General features: G+C 44.3%; 1 protein-coding gene across 1 annotated transcript in view; it reads right to left on the bottom strand.

Annotated features, from left to right (window-relative positions):
• Positions 1-14474, bottom strand: part of SAMD12 (sterile alpha motif domain containing 12) — a 261340-nt gene extending 246866 nt beyond the window's left edge. Inside the window, exon 1 of the mRNA XM_048507594.1 lies at positions 14291-14474. Within this exon, the coding sequence (XP_048363551.1) occupies positions 14291-14303 (13 nt within the window). The 5' untranslated portion in view covers positions 14304-14474. The remainder of the gene's footprint in view (positions 1-14290) is intronic.
• Between the last annotated feature and the right edge of the window lie 6250 nt (positions 14475-20724).

Below are 20724 nucleotides of genomic sequence, written 5' to 3'. Positions count from 1 at the left end.
TTATGTGTGAGGAATTTTAATGAGGTTTAAGATTCAGGGATTTCCTTTGGGGGGTGGGGTCTAAGATGTTTTTATTAAATGTTGCATGCTTTTAATCTTGGAACTGTCAGCTACCTTGCGCCTCAAGGGGGAGGTAGGCTAAAAATACTGCAAATAAACAAATTTACTGAAAGGAGGAAAAGAGGGAAATGTGATCATAGGCCAGTCATTGTCTCTTAACCTAACTTATTTCAAAGTACTGTTATGAGAGGGGAGGAGATATACATTTCTCCTAATGGCTTAGAAGGGCCAGGACAAAAATATGAACAATAGACTGGTGGAAACCCATAAAGTGAATACAGAGACAACCAATTCATTAGTCTATTCGTGTAAACCGAAAGGGCTAATCTGGGTGTGCCTCAAATTTGGAGCAGTAGGACACTCTTTCAGGGGCAGGTAAATCTACTACAATTCTGTACTGGGTGTGAGTGAATGATCTAACTCCAACCACAATTGATACCATGGAAGAAAAGGAGACACTGGAACATTATCAGCACCCGGTAGCCTTTTCCATGGCCAGGAAATCTGAGCAGTTACGGAATTACGAAGCAAATTTCTTGTTACAAAACATTTAAAATCATTGGTTTCACAGACTTTTCTCTGTGATACACCTCTGAAGATGCCAGCCACAGATGCAGGCAAAACGTTAGGAACAAAATCCACCAGACCACAGCCACACAGCCCGGAAAACCCACCAGAACCAGTTGAATCCGGCCATGAAAGCCTTGGACAATACATTTAAAATCATTAATTGAAAGCACAAAGAGATTTGCTATCATTACCAAAAGCTCAAATCATAGCAAAGTAAACTGAAACATACAAGCAGCTTTTCTGCCCAATACAGTATGCAGTCATAGGTTAGCTATGCAAGGCTTTAACAAACATTTCTACACTGTGTTATTTCAAATTTCTCTCAACAAATCTGTTCTTTCCAGATTATCAGTTACCATTCCGCCACAACAAACATATTATCTGAAGATACTGAGACCCAAAACGTATGAAGGCTGTGAAGACTTTAAGTATCCTAAAATGACAACGTTTATATTACAAAGATGTGATAGGTTCCATTTGTGGACTCTGGTGGTATATGCAGGGTTCTCAGTAGAACATGATTTTATACAGTTTTGGTGGGTCTTCTGGGCTGTATCACAGAGGGAAGTCTGTTACACACTGTGTTGTGGGGAGGGGGAGGGAAAGGACACAGTGTGTAACAGACTTCCCTCTGTGATAACACCTCTGAAGATGCCAGCCACAGATGCAGGCGAAACATTAAGAACAAGATCCATCAGACCACGGCCACACAGCCCGGAAAACCCACCACAACCAGTTGAATCTGGCTGTGAAAGCCTCCGACAATACAATTATACAGTTTTGTTTTATATGTGTTGACTGGCCCCAAAACTGCTTAACTTCAGGAAAACTGCTAAGTCACGTCTATCAATCATAAACAGGATCGTTTTTATAATCGCTGTTCCTGGCCATCCAATGCTCAAAATCTGAATCATAGATGTATACTGGCAAAGTATTTCATTGATACACCAGAAAATTGGACATCATTTGGTTCAGAGAAGCAGTGTTGTGTGTGTAGTGGTTAGCGTTGGATTAGGACCTGGAAGAGCTAGGATTGAATCCCCACTTTACCTCAGAAACTTCCTGGGCAACCTTGGGCCAATGATAAACTTGCAGCCTAAACTACATCAAGAGTTATTATGAAGATAAAATGGAAGGGAGAATGGTGTAAGTGTAACCCCCATGGCCAGAATGGGTTATTAGAATGGGTTGACAATGAAGGTGGAGACTTCGGGCAGCAGAGAGGCTGCAAGAGCTCTTTTGCAGAAGAAACAAGGCTACCAGACTTGGACCTTGATTTCTATAAGCCCTTAACACCTTGTTAAGGTAATTTCAATATTGTTGGGAACTACAGGGAAGGTAGTTGTTGTTTTGCTATGTTGTAAATGTTGGAGTTTATTGTTCCAGCGTTTTCTTGTGTGGTTGTAATGGGTGAGAGTTCTCCTGGAAACCTTCATCATGTTTATAACCCTGTTCATCTAAACCCTCAGGTCTTCAAAACCAACCACCAACAAAGAAAGAATTTGGACTTAGCAATATCAGTAGACTGTAAATAGAAGAAGGACTTGAAATGCAACCTAGACAGGACCTTGAATTGTAGCGTTAAATGTTGATGTTTTACAAAGTGTTAATTGTAAAAGAAAAGTAAACCATTTTTGTTGTTTAAAATTGGTTCTTTACAGCTCCTTCAAGTACTGCCCACAGAACCCACAAGCTGAGGTTACATAAAGTGTAACCCCCATATTAAAATGGGTTGGGCCCAGAATGGGTTGACCCAGGGTGGGAGACTGAGCAGCAGAGAGGCTGCAAGAGCTCTTTTGCAGAAGAAGCAAGGCTACCAGACTCGGACCTTGATTTCTATAAGCCCTTAACACCTTGTTAAGGTAATTTCAATATTGTTGGGGAACTACAGGGGAAGGTAGTTGTTGTTTTGCTATGCCGTAAAATGTTGGAGTTTATTGTTTCAGGGTTTTCGTGCGGTTGTACGGGTGAGAGTTCTCCGGAAACCTTCATCATGTTGCAACCTGTTCATCGCCCTTGGAGTCTTCAAACCAACCACCAGCAAAGAAGAATTTGACTTGGCAATATCAGTAGACTGTAAATAGAAGGACTTGAAATGCAACCCGAACAGGACCTTGAATTGTAACGCTAAATGTTGATGTTTACAAGCGTTAATTAAAGAAAAGTAAACCATTTTGTTGTTTAAAAAATTGGTTCTTTGCAACTCCTTCCAAGTACCGCCCCACAGAACCCACACAAGCTGAGAGGTTACATAAGCCACCATGGCGCTCCACCAGGGAAGACAGATTAGTGGATGAGAGAGGCGAGGGATCCAGCAGGTTCTCACAGGTTCCCGAGAGTAGGTTACTAATTATTTGTGTGTGCCGAGAGGGGGTTACTAATTGGTGATTCTGCCACGTGATTTTTGCCTTAGTTATGCCCCTCCTGTCAGCAGTAGCGTGCAGAACTTGAAGCAGTCTAGCAGGAGGTGCACCGGTGTGCGTGGCAGCCTGCGCCTGCGTTCATTCGTTTCCTGTCCAAGGACTGGCGCAGCGGCTGCGTCCTTGCCACAGCCCCGCCCAGGAATGCCCCGCCATGCCCCCGTCATGCCACGCCCAGCCCCACTGGCGCTACGCCACAGTTTGAATCCCACCACTATGGGAACCTATTACTAAAACTTTTGGATCCCATCACTGGACAGGATACAATAAATAACATTTAATTAAAACATTCATCAGCCACCTTTCTACCTTGAAGGAAGTAAATACAAGAAATTGTAAAGCAAATGCCACTTTGGAAAACCAATGACACTGCGCTCCACCAAAATTGGATCCTTCTAATCACTCTTACACAGCTTTCCCTGACACTACAAAATGGAGGAACTTTCACATCCTGCTCGTGAGCTCCCAAAGGCACCTGGTGGGCCACTGCGAGTAGCAGAGTGCTGGACTAGATGGACTCTGGTCTGATCCAGCAGGCTGTTTCTTATGTTCTTATGTTCCTTGGGCCAAACCAGACAACAGCATCTCATCCAATTGTGGCCTAACTTAAGGCACAACTTCTTCAGTTGTTAGTCCTAGTCAAAGAACTGCTTGGTGAACGTAAATTTTAGACATTTTTGTTTTACATGCTTTTATAACCTGGATTGCTTCCATTGGAATATTTTTCCCAATTTTGTTTCTATTTGCTTTTATTTATTTGGTATTATTTGTTTTTACTGTTTAATTCTGTTTTAGTTGCAAGCCTCCTTAACCAGATCTGGAGAAGCGACATATGGATCATCCAAACAAACAAACAAACATAGATTAAGAATAAGGCCTAGATTAAGGCCTAGATTAGAATATCTACAAATAAGGACTAGAGTAAGGCCTAGATTAGAATATCTACGAATGACAGTAGAGATTTAGGTTTAAGCCCCTCTCAGCTGTGTGGCTCAATGGTAGGCCTTGGATCAAACATCCTCTCAATCTAACCTTCCTCCCAGGCTACAGGGATCGTTGCTCCTCAAAAAATAAGCAGTCTCTCCAAAATTGGGAGGTTACACGTGCTTTCCTAAAACTTAGGAGGGAAACATCTGAGGTAAAGTATCAGGAAGGCTATTTTATAATATCAGAACCAACATTTGAGAAAGCCTAGTTTCTATCATGATGAGTCAGATGGTCTGTGATGAGGGAATGGTTAACAGAGATTGGCTGGCTGATGCTTGGGTTACTCCAAATGACCACAATATTTTTAAATGCATTAACTTTTTTGAAAACAAATCTTCTTTGAGTCTTTCATACAGAGGTTTTCTTGAGGTGTGGGTGTCCAGCATTTCCTGAGCTTCCTCAAGACAACATCGTCTTTTGGTGATTTCCTAACGGTTTCTCAAATCACTTTTGATCTTATTTTGAGAAAGCATGGAGGAATGATGCAGTAACCACAGAAAAGGCAGCACATGGATAGCGATTTCATGAGGAAGCTTGGAGGAAAAACAACTGCAGCTTGGTACTCAAACCACAGGAAAACCTCAAGGAGAAAGACCCAATTAATTCTTTTAAAAAATAAACATTACCCGCATGGGCCTTCGGCATAAACCCACGTTTTAACCATTCCCTCATCTCTTTTAACCATTCCCTCATCACAAGAAGTGTGGGGCATGGAGATATGCCAGAATTATAACTGATCTCCGCACTAGATTCATTTCTGAGGAGAAAATGGCTGCTTTGGAGAGTGGACTCTAAGGCATTGGAACCTACAGAAGACTTGTTTGTTCTGCCAGACATAAGGAACAAATCCCGGTTTCTATATTAACCCCTGTTTATCAGCTTCCCAGCATGGAAGACACACAGCTGTCTATGGCCCAGCAGCCACAGAGGACACTGTTACTCAACAAACCGGGGTTTGTGAATTTTAAGATCACAATTAGTACAAACTATTTAAGAAATGAGATACAGATCCCCACTATGAATTCCTGTTTTGGAACCTACCAACAAAGAACATTACAACTAAGCTGTCTTTGTTCAAACCACTGTCCACACATCACATTTTATCATGATAACTGAACACAGTCTCCATCTTCTGCCTGCATTCCTTGGCTAGTCCTAAGCAGGCTTTCTACAAATGATACCGTCACAATTCCCACTGCGATTTGCTTTGAGCTCCAGTGCCTTTCTTATGTGGCTTGTATCTGCTGCACTGACAGGCACCAACAAAAATTCCGCGGAGTTAATTGTGCTAAATACCCTGCTGAGTTACTTTCACCTGGCTCAGATTTTGAGAAAGAATACAATTATTCAAATTTATCTCCCCAGATAACTCCTTTTCTCCCGTACTCAAACCAAAAAGGAAGGAGGGGCTGCAAATATTCTAACAAGGATCAAAAAGCTTTCTCTTACTGGCTCTGACCTATTTCTTTCATTCCGATTTGAAGGAAGCAAGCAGTTAAAGGAACATTGTTGGAAACTCTAAGGCCTAAAAATAGCCTGGCAGAGCTGCTGTCTCAATGGACTTGTATTGAAAGACTGCCTGCATACTTCTCCTTAACCAACCACCTACCAAATAATCCTTTTGTAAATGTAAAATAGGAAATGCAAACACCTTGTCAACACTCAGTGGAAATCCTTTAGAGATAATCGCTCTACACTGGCAATGCTGAACATATCAGCACCACAATATATTGCCCATAAATAATGTGTTGTCCATATTGTACATAACACATTGTCCAATTCAGCGTCTTCCAAACAGATAGTATCTCAAACACCAGGATATTTTTCAGAATTAAAACTGGAGGCAGGCACTAGCTGACCCTCAAGTGTGTAAAATGTCTTGATCCCAGAGTAATGGATGGGCATCTTTAATCTCAGAATTACGAGATAATTTTAATGCCTCCAGCATCCCACTGGCCAACACTGCACAATATCTTTTAGGAAACAGTGATGATTCTGGGATCCCTTCAGGAATGGAACCTTCTATAGGGTGGGCTAGGTCAAAAAAAAACCCACCACCTTTCTTCAATTCATTTCTTTACACAGGCCCCTTCCGAGCAGCAAATGTATAATGGGTTGCAGTCGTGATAAAGGAACCCATTTTCCTGTTATTCCATTCACATGCATTCTATGCAGGGAGTCCATGGAAACAATCTGGGTTGCTGTTGTGTCTTCACACAGAGATGCTTCTCTCTTTGTTTAGTGTCCTGCAACACATGCATAGCTATGCTGGCAGAGCTGAAACGAACCCCCACAGCCATACCAATGTCCCACGATAAGACCTGCTGCACCTGCATAGCTATGCAGCTGCAAGCCACAAAATTTTAAAAAAGGAAAAAGCCTCTCTGCAACTGCTGGGGAATGGCGGTCGGCTTCTCCCATACCAAGGAGGATGAAGAAGAAGAAGAAGAAGAAGAAGAAGAAGAAGAAGAAGAAGAAGAAGAAGAAGAAGAAGAGTAGTAGTAGTAGTAGTTTTGGATTTATATCCCCCTTTCTCTCCTGCAGGAGACTCAAAGGGGCTTACAATCTCTTTGCCCTTCCCCCCTCACAATGGGGGTGGAAGGGATGGGGTGGAAGGGAGGGAGGGAAATACAGTGCCTCCTGCCTGGCCGTTCACTTAGATGTGGCTCCAACCCGTGATTTTTGAAAAGGATTGCACAAAAACCCGGGTTGGGGAAAACGAAACGGGGCAGACTCATTTAGGGGGTGGGACCTGTGAAAAGTCCCCGCCCAAAAAAACGTGTTACATAGCATCCCACACCCATGTTTTTTGGCCTGTGAACAAAGGGCCACAGAGAGTGATTTTGCTGCCAGAAGATGTAGCAATAGCTAAAAACCAGGGACAGCTTTAAAAGCAGTTCAGACAGATTCAGGGAGGTCTATTAGCCATGATGACTAAAGGGAACCTCCACATTCCGAGGCAGTAAAACGCTGAGTACCGCTGTCAGGGGGCAACATCAGCCTCTGTGCCTTGCTGCTGGCCTCCAGAGGAACTGGTTGGTTCCCTGTGAGAGACAGGATGTCAGACTTACTGGACCACTAGTATGATCCCATGACATTCTTCTTATGTTTTTCTCATTCCTGGCCATAAATTAGCAAGGAGGGGGAAGATCAACGGTGCACAGGGCCTTCCTGCTCATACAATCATAGAGTTGGAAGAGACCCCAAGGGCCATAAAACCCAACCCCCTGCAATACAGGAACACACAAACAAAGCACTCCTGACATGGCCATCCAGCCTCTCTTTAAAAACTTCCAAAGAAGGAGACTTTCTCACACTCCAAGGTAGTGAATTCCACTGTCGAACAGCCCTTACTGTCAGGAAGTTTTTCCTGATGTTTAGGTGGAATCTCTTTTCCTTCACCTTGAACCCATGTCCTAGTCTCTGGAGCAGCAGAAAACAAGCTTGCTCCCTCACCAACACGACATCCTGTCAAATATCTAAACATGGCTGTCATGTCACCTCTTAACCTTCTCTTCACCAAACATACCCAGCTCCCTAAGCCTCTCCTCATAAGGCATGGATTCCAGACCTTTGACCATTTTGGTTGCCCTCCTCTGGACCTGTTCCAGCTTGTCAATATCCTTCTTGAATTGTGGTGCTCAGAACTGTACACAATATTCCAGATGAGGTCTAACCAATGCAGAAATGGTTATATGCTGGTGGATGTTGCATCTAAAATGAAGGACCATCTACTCCTATATAAAACTGTCCATTTAATACAATCATCCAGGGAGGGCTATCTCTCCATCTCACCAGTACATTTGGTAAAGACCTGGGAGAGACCCTTGGTGGTGGCACCTAGACTCTAGAATGCTCTTCCTATGGAAGCCCAGTGTGCTCCTTCCTTGTTATCTTTCCATTGCCAGGTGAAGATGTTTTTATTTCAAGCAGCGTTTTACGTTCCAGATCTTAGCAACCAGCAATTTAGGCCCCTTCCGCACACGCAAAATAATGCGTTTTCAAACCACTTTCACAACTGTTTGCAAGTGGATTTTGCCATTCCGCATAGCTTCAAAGAGCACTGAAAGCAGTTTGAAAGTGCATTATTCTGCATGTGCGGAATGAGCCTAAGGTACATTTTATTGTAGTCTAAGGTACATTTTATTGTAGTCTTAATTTTTATTGTGTGATTTTTACTGTATTTTATTATACTGCATTGGATTTTACTGTTACTGGACTACTGTATTATACTGGATTTTAGTGTATTTTGTATGCCACCTTGAATAAGTATTATAGAATGGTAGGTTTTACTTTCGGTAAAACAAACAAATGAATACAGGGTGGGCCCCACTTTACAGCTTAACACATTGTGAATCACTTCTCTAACCTCCCCAGGTTTTCTGTAAATAATTTTCTGTCTCATAACACCAACTTGAATGTCAACCCAAAACACTTTCAAGCAACCAGGAAATAAGGCTGCATTTTCTGGGCTAGTTTGTCAGCAGGCAAAATGGGAAAGCAGCCAATGTTCAGCCAGAAAGCAGAGTTTACTCTCTACTGCAAACACTCCTGTGCCACACTTGACCTGAACGAAGGAACTGACAGAACTTGTGTGAATATCAAATATGAGAGGGAGATTTCACAAATCAAACATCAGAGCCAAAACTTCTATATCCCCATAAACAGAGATGCTTTTTTCCACCAGACCTGTTACAAACCTTAAACATGGAGCTACTCCTTTGAAGTTAAAACTGTCTGGCCTCCTAAGCAGAGGAAAAATGACAATGAAAACATGTATGTCAGTATATCTCCATCAAATGAATGTCTCTTCTATGGATTCCGGCCAATGGAACCACCTTTTCTGGTTCAACCCAGGCACTGTGGAAAAGCTCTCCAAGGAAACATGGCTTTCTGATTTGGGAGGGGAGGAAGAATTAAGTAGAACTGTGGAGTGTTGTGTGGTTTCCGGGTTCTATGGACGTGTTCTAGTAGCATTTTCTCCTGACGTTTCGCCTGTGTCTGTGGCTGGCATCTTCAAAGGATCCTCTGAAGATGCCAGCCACAGATGCAGACAAAACATCAGAAGAAAATGCTACTAGAACATGGCCATACAGCCCGGAAACCACACAACGCCACAGTGATTCCGGTCGTGAAAGCCTTCGACAATACACAGAACTGGAGATTTTTTTAAAAAATGCGTTTCCAGACACAACAAAATGAATACAAGTTTGGTTGTGTTCTTTTACACGTGTCAGTGTTTTCAAACTAACTTATACACAGTATTGCTTTTACTGTATTTTTGTCCGGCTTCTCCTTCAGTTCTTGTGTTGTTTATTTCCATAAGATCCTCAGAGCCACACGTCTGGTTTGAATGCATAAAGGCCTTTGGGCTTGCAGACAAGAGCCGCCCCCACCCCTATGCTTGAAGGTCCTTTGTAATATGGAATGCAAGTGCAGTGCTTTAAACTTCAAAGAAGAAGAAAAACAGTCAAAAATCCCACTGGGATGTGCAAAGCCCATGGGTGCGGTAAAAGTAACTCTTCCAAGATCGTTTTAATTGATTGTATCATATTGTATACGGTTTTAATCAATTCTGTCGGCCGACAACCTTCATAAGAGATGTGGAATTAATACATTAGTATTAATGATGATAAAATTGTCTTCTGGCTTTAAAAGGACAGATCCCTCTATTTTGCTTTTCTTCATGGGAGGTACATCAAAATCCAAAAGGCCCTTTTCTTTTTAAGGGTGTTAGTATATGGGAAGGGGTACAGGTTGGGGAGACAAAGAACTGGGGAAAGATTTTGGAAAGAGAAAATCAAAAGGGTTTCTGGGGAAAAAATGGAAGTCAAGAGAGCAGATGGACATATGCTACGCAACAGAGAAAAATATGTAGGTGGAACCTAGTTTTTGTGTCTGTGTATTTGGACATATGGAGAGTAATGAAGAGCTAGACTATGAATAAATCAGAAAATAGAAAGTAAATATGAACACTGCTTTTCCTTTCTCAGAGGGTTGGAAGAATGGTGACAGAAAGAACTTTAGAAAGTTCTAGAAGGTTTGAGATGTGCCAGTGGTGGCGAACCTATGACACTCCAGATGTTCATGGACTACAATTCCCATCAGCCCCTGCCAGCATGGCCAATTGGAATGGTCATGCCAATTGGCCATGCTGGCAGGGGCTGATGGGAATTGTAGTCCATGAACATTTGGAGTGCCATAGGTTCGCCACCACGGCGCTAGGCTAAAACATTCAAGGTTTGGTTTTTCTTCCACCAATCTTTGGAAAGGAAAGGGTCACGGCTGAGCAGCGGTCACCAATATAGCACCTATGCTCTCAGATACTTTTCCTGGTGCCCACTGAGAAGTTTTCAGAAAGCAGTAGAGCCACTTTGCCAAGTAGGGCTTCTGATTGGTCAATGGAGGTCCAGGTGACTGTAGAAGATTAAAATAATATTGCAGCAGCAGCGTTGGGTTTTATTCTCTCTCCTGTCCAGTGGATCTTTTAGATTACCCTTTTCCCCTTGTACTTGGGCATCATATGGTTGGGCCCACCATCCTGTGTCAGAATTCTAAAGATGCCTACAAACTCAAAAAGATGGGGGGGGGGGGGTTAGGCCTGCTTCAGAGCCAAACAAATCCAGCTTGGTGTAGTGGTTAAAGTGTTGGACTAGTATCTGAGAGTCCAACCACCATTTTGACATAAGTTGCCTTGGGCCTGTCTCTCTTGTTCTCACTCAGCATAACCACTTTTGTGGGGTTGGTGTGAGGGTAAAAAGGAGAAGGAGAAACTGGTTTTGCCACCCTTAACTCTTAGGGTAGGATAAAGAGTAGTAAATAAACAGATAAATAACCCCATAGTATTTAGGCTTTTCATCCTTTGCCGATGTCCATTAAGGAATCTCCATGTACCTACCACACCACAGTGGCAACAAAGTACTCTCTGGACATTTTTTAGTTCTCAGTTCATTAGCCAAATCTGTCTGCCAGCAAGCCTGTCCTTTCCTGAGCTCTGAGCATGACCTAGAACAGTGATGGTGAACCTTTTCAAGACCGAGTGTCCAAACTGCAACCCAAAACCCACTTATTTGTCGCGAAGTGCCAACATGGCAATTTAACCGGAATACTTAGATTTTAGTTTAGAAAAAACGGTTGGCTCCGAGGCGTGTGTTACTCGGGAGTAAGCTTGGTGGTAGTCAGTGGCTTTGCTTTGAAGAAACTGTGCAACTCTTCCAACGAGTGAATCACGACCCTAGGAGGGTTTACCCAGAAGCAAGCCCCATTGCCAGCAACCGAGCTTACTCCCAGGTAAAGGATCGCGCTTTAGTTCTTCGCATGAAAATCAGAGGGGTTTAACAGTGCTTAACAGTATCTACACTGCTTTCCCAAAACTAGGTCTTAGGTTTAATGCTAATAATCGAGCCCAGTGGCCCAGGCCAGCCTAGATGTGTGTGGGGGGCACTCTGTTTGCGTGTGCCCACAGAGAGGGCTCTGAGTGCCACCTCTGGCACCCGTGCCATAGGTTCGCCACCAGTGACCTAGAACATTCCTGGCTTTGCTTCTGAGATCTAATGACATTAGGCTAGCCTGGGCCTTCCAGGTCCCCAAAGAGGTCATGGAACAACAAATATGTTTGTCTTTAAAGCGTCACAAGACTATTTTGTACACATCTGGAGAGCAACAGACAAGCTATTTGGGGGAGGGGCCTTCTCATTTATCCTACTAAACTTTTCATTGAGAAACTCCTGAGAAGCGAAGAACTCCAGGACAGACGCTCAGAAATCCTGTTACAACTAGCCTTACAAGTTTGAGATTAGCTATCTGCAACAATTAGTACAGGAAACTGCATTTAAATTTGTAAACAGGAATTGCATGGAATGGTTTTCACTGGGTCTGAGGAATTGCATGAAATGGTCCTCACTGGGTGTGGAGTCTGGAAGGTCCAGGCTAGCCCAACCACATTAGATCTCACAAGCAAATCAGGGACAGGCCTGGTTAGTATTCAGATGGGAGGCCACTAAGGGTTGCCAAGCAGAGGCAGGAAATGACAAACCACCATGAGTCCGCTGTGACTTGACAGCACTTTACACACATGTAAACTCTTTTGAATTGGGGCCCACTGCTTTAGAGGAATGAAATTGGCTTCAGTCTGCAAATAAAATGGCTACAGGTCAAAGAGTAAAGAATTGCAAGAGAAGCACAGAAGGTACCGTACCTTTCACACGGCTGCCTTTTCAACACCACTGGGAATAGATATATCTACCCAGTGGAGGGTCCAAGTCAGGTATCTAATGGTTCCACGGTGTGGCCCTCTGACATAGTAAATCTGTTAGGTTTTAAGATACCACGTTTCCATTTTTATTCTGAAAGAAAAATAGTGCTAACCTCTCTATGATCTGAGAAAGTTCCTCTCTTTAAGTTGAGCCTACCTCTTGGAGAAGTATGAACCATGGTAAGAATCCTATATTATGGATGAGAGACAAGAATCATAGGTACTTTGCTGAAGCCAGAGGAGGCTAGAATTACTGACAGATGTCCATTATGATCAGTACTGTCTACTCAGATTGCCAGCAGCTCCCCAGGCTCTCTGGTGGGGGGCGGGGGGGTTCACATCATCGAAAACCTGATCCTTTTAACTGGAGATGGTGGGATTCAACCTTGCGCATGTGGGGCTGCCAGCTCCAGGTTAGGAAATACCTGAAGATTTTGGGGGCGGAGCCTGAGAAGAGTAGGGATTGAGTATAATGCCATACAGTCCATCTTCCAAAGCAGCCATTTTCTGTAAACTGATCTGCCTTACTTGGAGATCAACTGTAATCCCAAGAGATCTCTAGCTAGCACCTGGAGGTTTGCAACCCTATCTCCACGCTACCATAGTGTTAAGGGCCCTCTGCAAGAACTCTGTATAAGAGATTTCTGGATATTCTCCATACAGTAAAATACCTGGACAATCCATACATTCCATGAGGAAAGAAATTCATGGTATCAGTATAATTTTGAGACATGCTCAGTGATAAGGATCTAGATCAGGGGGTTTGCAACCTGTGGCTCTCCAGATGTTCATGGACTACTATTTCCATCAGCCCCTGCCAGTATGGCTCATTGGCCATGCTGGCAGGGGCTGAGGGGAACTGTAGTCCATGAACATCTGGAGAGCCACAGGTTGGCTCCCAGCCTAGATCATACCTTCTATTCCACTCTAGATCAGACCTCCATTCAGATAATTCTCAGCATGGCCAATTGGCCATGCTGGTAGGGGCTGATGGGAATTGTAGTTCCTGAACATCTGGAGAGCCGCAGGTTCCCTACCCCTGCACTAGATAATCCCACTCTCCTCTTTCACTGCAGCCTGACATGTTGACCCCCAAGATGCTCTGGGGGTCCACCACCTCACACCTGGGGGGAACGGACACAAAACACTGAAGTGCAAGGGGGAGGCAGCGAATTCGTGGTTTATGCTGCAGTTCTGCTGACCGTGCATAGGACCCAAACCTAGGCCTACCTGAAATTCTCACCCCTTAACTGAAGTGGCCCTCCACACATGTTCAACGACACTCTTCTTTGACGCCACACATACATGACTGGCTTTCTTGTTTTAAACTTAGCATTAACAACCAGGTTCTGGAGCTCAAATTAAACCCTGCTTGTAGAGGTGGATCACAAAATGAAAATCACAGGATGCTTTAGCCCCTTTTCAGAAGCAGTGTCAAAAAATTATCAAGCAAGGTCCCGACTCACAAATTAAAACACTCACGGGGGGGGGGGGGGGGGGTAAAGGAGAAGACAGACTTCGCGTCATATATATTGAGGAAGGGGGTCGATCATGCAGTAGGTATGGAGCCGTCTTGGACCAAAACCTTGCTTTCAAAGGTAGTTGAGATCAAAGCTTGCAGGTGGGGTGGGGGAGAGGAGAAGGCTGGCCTTTATCATGCCCGAGCCAGGCTGAGGTGGGGAAGTCCAGCATGCAATGGTGGGAAAGGTGAAAACCAGGGTAGCAGTGATCTTTCTCAGGTAGCTCCTCCATCTCCGTCCGCAGCAAAGCGCCCATTCATGCAAATATCTCTCTGCCAAGCCCTGTGCCTTTTGCAAAAGAGAGCTGCGGGGGCCGCTTCCTCCTAACCCCCCACCCCTCAACATTTCCAGCCTTGGCCCTTTCTAGCCAGCGACTCTTCTGTTCTCAGGTGAGGAGGAGCAATGGAGGTAGTAGGTGCAAGAGGAAGGTGGAGCAGGGGGGCGCCCCTGGCTTTGCAAAAGGAAAAGGCAGCCCTTACCTTCCACAGCCATTCTCTCAGAGCTCGCTTAGTGCATGCATAATTCGCCAGCCAAGGAGTCCTCCTCCTCCTCCCTCTTCCCCACCCCCTCCTGCCCTGCCTTCTTTCCCTTTTGGTTTTTTGCACCGGTTTCTCTTTTCGCTCATCTGCAGCCAAGGCGAGCAACCTGCGGCAAGGAAGAGAGGAGCCCGGCCCCCCGCAGCAGGCTGGGAAATGTAGTTCTCGGTGTTTGTCCCCACGCCAGGCTAGGCCACAATGCCCAATTTGTTTGCGCCTCGACAACGCCTGCAATGCACCCACCCAGTGCTCTGAATGCAAAAACCGTGCCGCGAGGAGAAGGGACAAGCCGCTCCCTGTCTTGCCTCTGTCCCTTGGAGTGGCCTGGAGGAAACGAAAACTACAAGACCCCAAATGCAACGCGGTGAGATTCTGAGGCGACCTAGCGTAGGGCTATTTGATGAGGACTTCCTTGTAACTGAAGGAGAACAGGTAGAGGCTGAGGTGCTGGAGAGGACACTATGAGTGGGCAACGTGCTTCTGGTTGCCCCTCGGCCAACAGGGGAAAGAAATCGAGCCCAGCTAAAGAAGCCCTTCTCTTGCAGGTGCATTCTCTGCAAAATAGTTGCAGTAAATCCAATTAATCAGAGTTTTAGCCAATAGAATGTGGGGAATGATGCAATCTGTGTAATGGTTCTATTTGCTCTAATCAGCCAGTATCTTTTAGGTGAGTTCCTTCAGGTTATCTCCAGTTGATCTGGATTTTCCACTTCGCCACCTGAGTGGCAGACTCTTATCTGGTAAGAACATAAGAACTAGCCTGCTGGATCAGACCAGAATCCATCTAGTCCAGCACTCTGCTACTCGCAGTGGCCCACCAGGTGAAGCAAGTTTGTTTTCCCTGCTGCGCCACATGAAGCCTGTAAGGTGACTTTGGGCTAGTCACAGTTCTCTTTTTTTAAAAAAAAAAAATTATTTTAATTTTACCAACAACATTTACCAACAAAAAATGAAACTGAAAGAATAAAAAAGTAAGTAAACATTATTTGTTGTCACAGTTCTCTTCAAACTTTCTCAACCCCATCTACCTCACAAGTTGCCTGGGAAGAGGAAGGGAAAGGAGTTTGTAAGCCGCTTTGCGATTCCTTACAGGAAAGAAAAGCATGGTATAAAAACCAACTCTTCTTCTGTGATGCCCAGACCACAGAGGTAATTTCTCCCGGATTCTATGTCATTATACCCTGCTAAGGTCTCTGCCCTTCCCAGACTCCACTCCTAATCTCTAGGAATTTGCTAACCCCAAAGTTGGCAACCTAGGAGTGGTGTGCTGTGGAACTGACAACAGATAACAATGCATTTAACTCAGGCATTTGTCACTTTACAGTTTAGCACTTTGTTATTTTAGCTATCAAAATCTACTAGTCTGTCATTTGGGTTGCAATCCCACATTTCTAGGAAAGAACACATAAACGTATCCTGAATAAACCAGGGCTTACTTCTAAGGCCCCTTCTGCACATGCAGAATAATGCACTTTCAATCCACATTCAGCTGCATTTGACTGTGTGGAATAGCAAAATCCACTTGCAAACAATTGTGAAAATGGATTGAAAGTGCATTATTCTGCATGTGCGGAAGGGGACTAATCTGAGGAACCCAGATAGGCGGGTTTAGCCCAGGCTCATCAGAGCATAGGAGCTAAGCATGACTAGCCATGGTCAGTACTTGGATGGTGGGGTCACCAAGGAAGACTGTGGTTGGTTTGCAGAGGAGGACAATGACAAACCACCTACTTGTCTCTTGCCTGGAATGCCCTGTGGACTGGGTCACAATGAGTCAGTTGCAATGCTATGGCATGTTCTTCTACTTCTGCATAGACCTGCATAGACCTGCATAGACCTGCTTAGAATAGATCCTTCGGTTTTGTCCACTTGCCAGTACACACACAATCTCTTGTCAGTTACACAGAGACATGTAGATTGGTTCAACGAAGCAGATAAGCTTGTATTGCAATAATAGTGGGACAATGTGCTGTAGTCAGCCAAAAAACAATGACCGAAGAACACATTTCAAAGACACCTTTTTTAATACAGTCTTTCAAGAAGGCAATTTAACTTTGCAAATACCTGAGCTGTTACATCTTGCCACCACCCAATTGTCTGAAGCCTGAAGGTGATTGGTCTGATGTGAGAATTGACCACTGCCCTGGTCAGCTGCAGGGTGGTGGGACCCCCTTATTGACCAAAGGGTCTGTCTGCACGTAGATAAAAAAATAAGTGGGTTTAGGTAGGCCTCAGCAGAGCCTGTAGTAGCTGGGCAGAAGAGCAGAGTCATGGGAAGCAGCATGTCACATACTCCCTGTTTTCCTTGGTAATACACTTGTTTGTTTAAAATATGATCATATCAACAATATGTACGTGACAGCTCTCACTTCAGACTTGTGTTTGTTCCCTCTAAACACTAACACTTAGCCCCTGGCCATTTCGCCGGGCAACAGCCTCCCTATTCCCCGCTCACCCTCCCACCATCATAAACACCAAGCTGGGCCTGGCAGGACAGTGGTGGGAAGCTGCTTTCCGTCCAGGTCTGGCAGCAGTCTCTCCATTCCCCCCATCCAACCCCCCCAATCGCCCCCTCCCCCCACCTCACTACTCGCTCACCCGCCTGCTCAGTCCTTTGGGACTATTTTCTATTGAGGAAGCACATACTTCTTCCACACCACTTACATCTTTCTGTGGAAAAGGTTATTATAGTAGGGTTTTATTATAAATGATGGTTCGGGAAGATGCTTTAGCAAGGGGAAAGGGACTGTGACTATACTCCCCCCTCCCAATCTAGCCATATTTGACTTTTGGCAACCCCATAGGGTTTTCAAGGCAAGAGATGTTCAGAGGTGGTTTGCCATTGCCTACCTTGGCACCATGTCCCTGGTGTTTCTTGGAGGTCTCCCATCCAAATACTAGCCAGGACTACCTCTGACACAATATGGCTAGTATGGAGCTATGCAGTTTAGGGCATGGACTGTACTGTACTATATAGTATGTAGTACTATCTGTGCTGTATGTATTATTGAATTATGTAGTTTTCTCCACTGTTCCATCTGCCATGTTAATATTTATGCCTTGTTTCACCTTCATTTCAGGGTGTTTTTTACTTAGTTTTGATTTATACAATCCTAATCCTATTACACTACTTATTGGATGCCAAATCCTATTGACTGCATTGATTTAGTCTGTGTAATTCAACTTCAGCCTCACTGAGGAAGGTGGCTATAAATCATGCAAATAAATAAAATAAATAAATAGAAACACTTCCTTCAATTGTGAATACATTATAGCCCAGGGACTGGATCCAACCAGTTTTTCTATTTATCATTCATCTTACAAAATGCCAGACAGAATCCTAATCATGCGATGCAGCTTGAGGGATATATGGGTGGGTTACTTACTTTGCACCCAGTGCCATCATTAGGTCTTAATGAAGATGAATGCTAAAATAGAACACTGTGCATCTGGAGTCTGCAAATGGGTCTATCCAGTGGACTTGGCTTCAAGTGACAAGTTGTGGAGGGAGGAGTTTATGATAGAATAGATGGGGATTCAGTTGAGAATGCTTCCCAAATCTACTGTTAATTGTTTAGAAGTTCCTTTGTACGAGCACCCATCGGAGCTTGGAGATGTGTTGACACACACACAGACCACACTCCAGGTAAAGTGGGGGTGGGGGGGGGGGCAGGTCTGTCTGCATGTGAAAAAAGGACAGTTTTGATTTTTGCAAAGACATAGGGCACTTTCACAAATGCAGAATAATGCACTTTCAATCCACCTTCAATGCACTTTGCAGCTGGGTTTTACTGTGCGATATATAAACATCCACTTGCAAACAACTGTGAAAGTGGATTGAAAGTGCATTACTCTGCAGATGCGAAAGACAGTGCCCTTGAAGAGTGCATTATCTGTCCCACTTTTGACAGGGGTCTGATGTGGGCTATCTAAAAATGCCCCTTGTGCTCTATTTGTCAATAAAATAAATTCTCCCTTTGCTGTCTTCTCAGAAAGGTAGGGGTTGTGGCTCAGTGTTGAAATATCTACTTAGCATGCAGAAGATTGCAGGTTCAATCCCTGGCATCTCCAGTTAAAAGGACCCCATAGTAGGTGATGTGAAAGGCCTCTGCCTGCACCCCTGGAAAGCAGCTGTCAGCCTTAGTAGACGATACTAGACTTGACGGATCAAGGATCAAATTCAGCGGAATGAAGCATCTGGGTTTCTGTGGAACAATCCAAGTCAATGCTGCCCCTGGAATTTAATTTAATTTTTTTATTTATCTTTCGTATTATAACCCTCCCTTCCCCACAGGGCTCAGGGCAGTGAACAATAATAATATAAAACAATGCAAAACACAATGATAATAAAAGCATAAACAGCATAAAAACAGCAGAACAACAGTTGCAGTAGATGGCGGCAACCCAACCCCTTATATGTCCCCGGGAGGCCACTGGCAATGAAAGTAATTCAGCTCAGATTCAGACCTGGCTGGCCAGATGTAAAAGCCTGGTGGGACAGTTCCATTTTACAGGCCCTGTGGAAACAGTTCAAGTCCCACAATGGCCCTGATCTCCCTGGGGAGCCTGTTCCACCAAATAGGGGCCAAGGCTATAAAGACCCTGGCCTTCATAGTGGCCAGCCGGATATCTTTAGGGCCAGTGACCACCAGCAATTTTTCTTCCAGTGAGCGGAGGGATCTTAAGGGGCATTATAGGTTATAGTTTACTCCTGGAGAAATGGTGTCGATTCACAGAAGAATACATTGCTTTTCTCACACTGATGTCATGTGCTCTTGCCCATCCCAACATTCCTCTATCTCATCTCCCAGTCCTAGCTTTCCTCTCCCCACACAAATCTTTGCATTGGTGCAGTTCGCCACGTCAATTTTTCCCTCGCAAGGAACCTCCCCTGGAAGCCAAGCAGGTTGCAGCCAAGCAGAAACGCCTCTGCTTGTTTTCCTGCATTTGGCTTGTTTTATTGCTGTGCTTATTTGGAAACAATCAAGAGGTAAAACTGGAAGACCAGGATGAAGGCTGTTTGATCGGCGCAACTGTGTGGAAGGTGACAGGCCAACAATTTTGACTCGCACGCTGCGCTTGGGGATGCAAGCATGAACTCACAAAACAGCCGTCTTTGAAAGGGGGAAATAATGCATAATGCAGCTGCTCAGTCAAGTGTTTTGTACAAGGTAATTCATCTAAACCTCAGAAAGCAACTGTTGTTCGAGACAGGAAACAAAGACGTGAAGCAAAACAAACAAACAAAAAGACTTAAATATTTTAACACCCTCTAGAAACCGAGGTTTGGAATAAACTCCAGCAAGTTGTATATTCCATTTCGGCATCCGGAGAACAATTATCCAGTAACTAACAAATCCCTCATTCTTTTGTTTTGCCGGCACTGATGCAGAGAAGGGAAAGAAGACCTGCAGTAATGGAACTGAATTAGGAGACTTCTTAGTTATTTATTTTCTTATTCACCTGTTTATTGTACTTTTCTCCGAGGAACTCAGGGTGGCATACACAGTCTCCCTTCTTCAATTTTATCCTCACCACAAGCCTGTGAATCAGGATAGGCTGTCCAAAGCATTCAGCAACGTTCATGGTTGAATGAGGATTTTAACTCAGGGCTTCCTACATTCTAGTCTAAAACTTGAACCATCAAAGAACCTGCCTGAAAACCCAAGGAATAGTTTTCATTGAATTTCAAGTGCATTTGGGCCAACTGCAAGGCTATGCTTGGAATCCCAGCAAAGAGTAATCACACATCCTTCTTAGTGCTATAACTGGAGCACCAGCCAATGTGGTGTAGTAGCTAAGAGCAGGTGGACTCTAATCTGGAGATACAGGTTTGATTCCCCACTCCTTCACATGGTGGACCAGATTTGTTTCCCTACTCTTACATTCCTGCGGCTGGGTGACCTAGGGCTAGTCCATGGGTCTGCAACCTGCGGCTTTCCAGATGTTCATGGACTACCAATTGGCCATGCTGGCAGGGGCTGATGGGATTTGTAGTCCATGAACATCTGGAGAGCCACAGGTTGCAGACCCCTGGGCTAGTCACAGTTCTCTCAGTACTCTCTCAGTCCCACCTACCTCACAAGGTATCTGTTGTGGGGAGATGGAGAGGAGTTTGTGAGCTGCCTTGAGTCTCCTTACAGGAGAGAAAGGCAGGGTGTATATCCAACTCTTTTTCTTCTAAAGTAGGAAGAACATTCCTTACCAAGGTCTTTCTGGAGATTCCAGTCACAGTTTTCAAACCAATGTAAATGGGTTGATGAAATCAACAGTTCTGCTTGCTTTCATTGAAATATGGACAGAAAGTTTATTGTCCTTCGTATCTGAATCTTTCTGAAGAAGAAATCTATTTTTTTTTACGTTATTCATACTCTGAC

The sequence above is a fragment of the Sphaerodactylus townsendi genome, linkage group LG09 (genome assembly GCF_021028975.2).
Source record: "Sphaerodactylus townsendi isolate TG3544 linkage group LG09, MPM_Stown_v2.3, whole genome shotgun sequence".
Lineage (NCBI taxonomy): Eukaryota > Metazoa > Chordata > Lepidosauria > Squamata > Sphaerodactylidae > Sphaerodactylus > Sphaerodactylus townsendi.
Note: the sequence above shows the minus strand (reverse complement) of the source record. Positions and strands in the feature narration are given on the sequence as shown.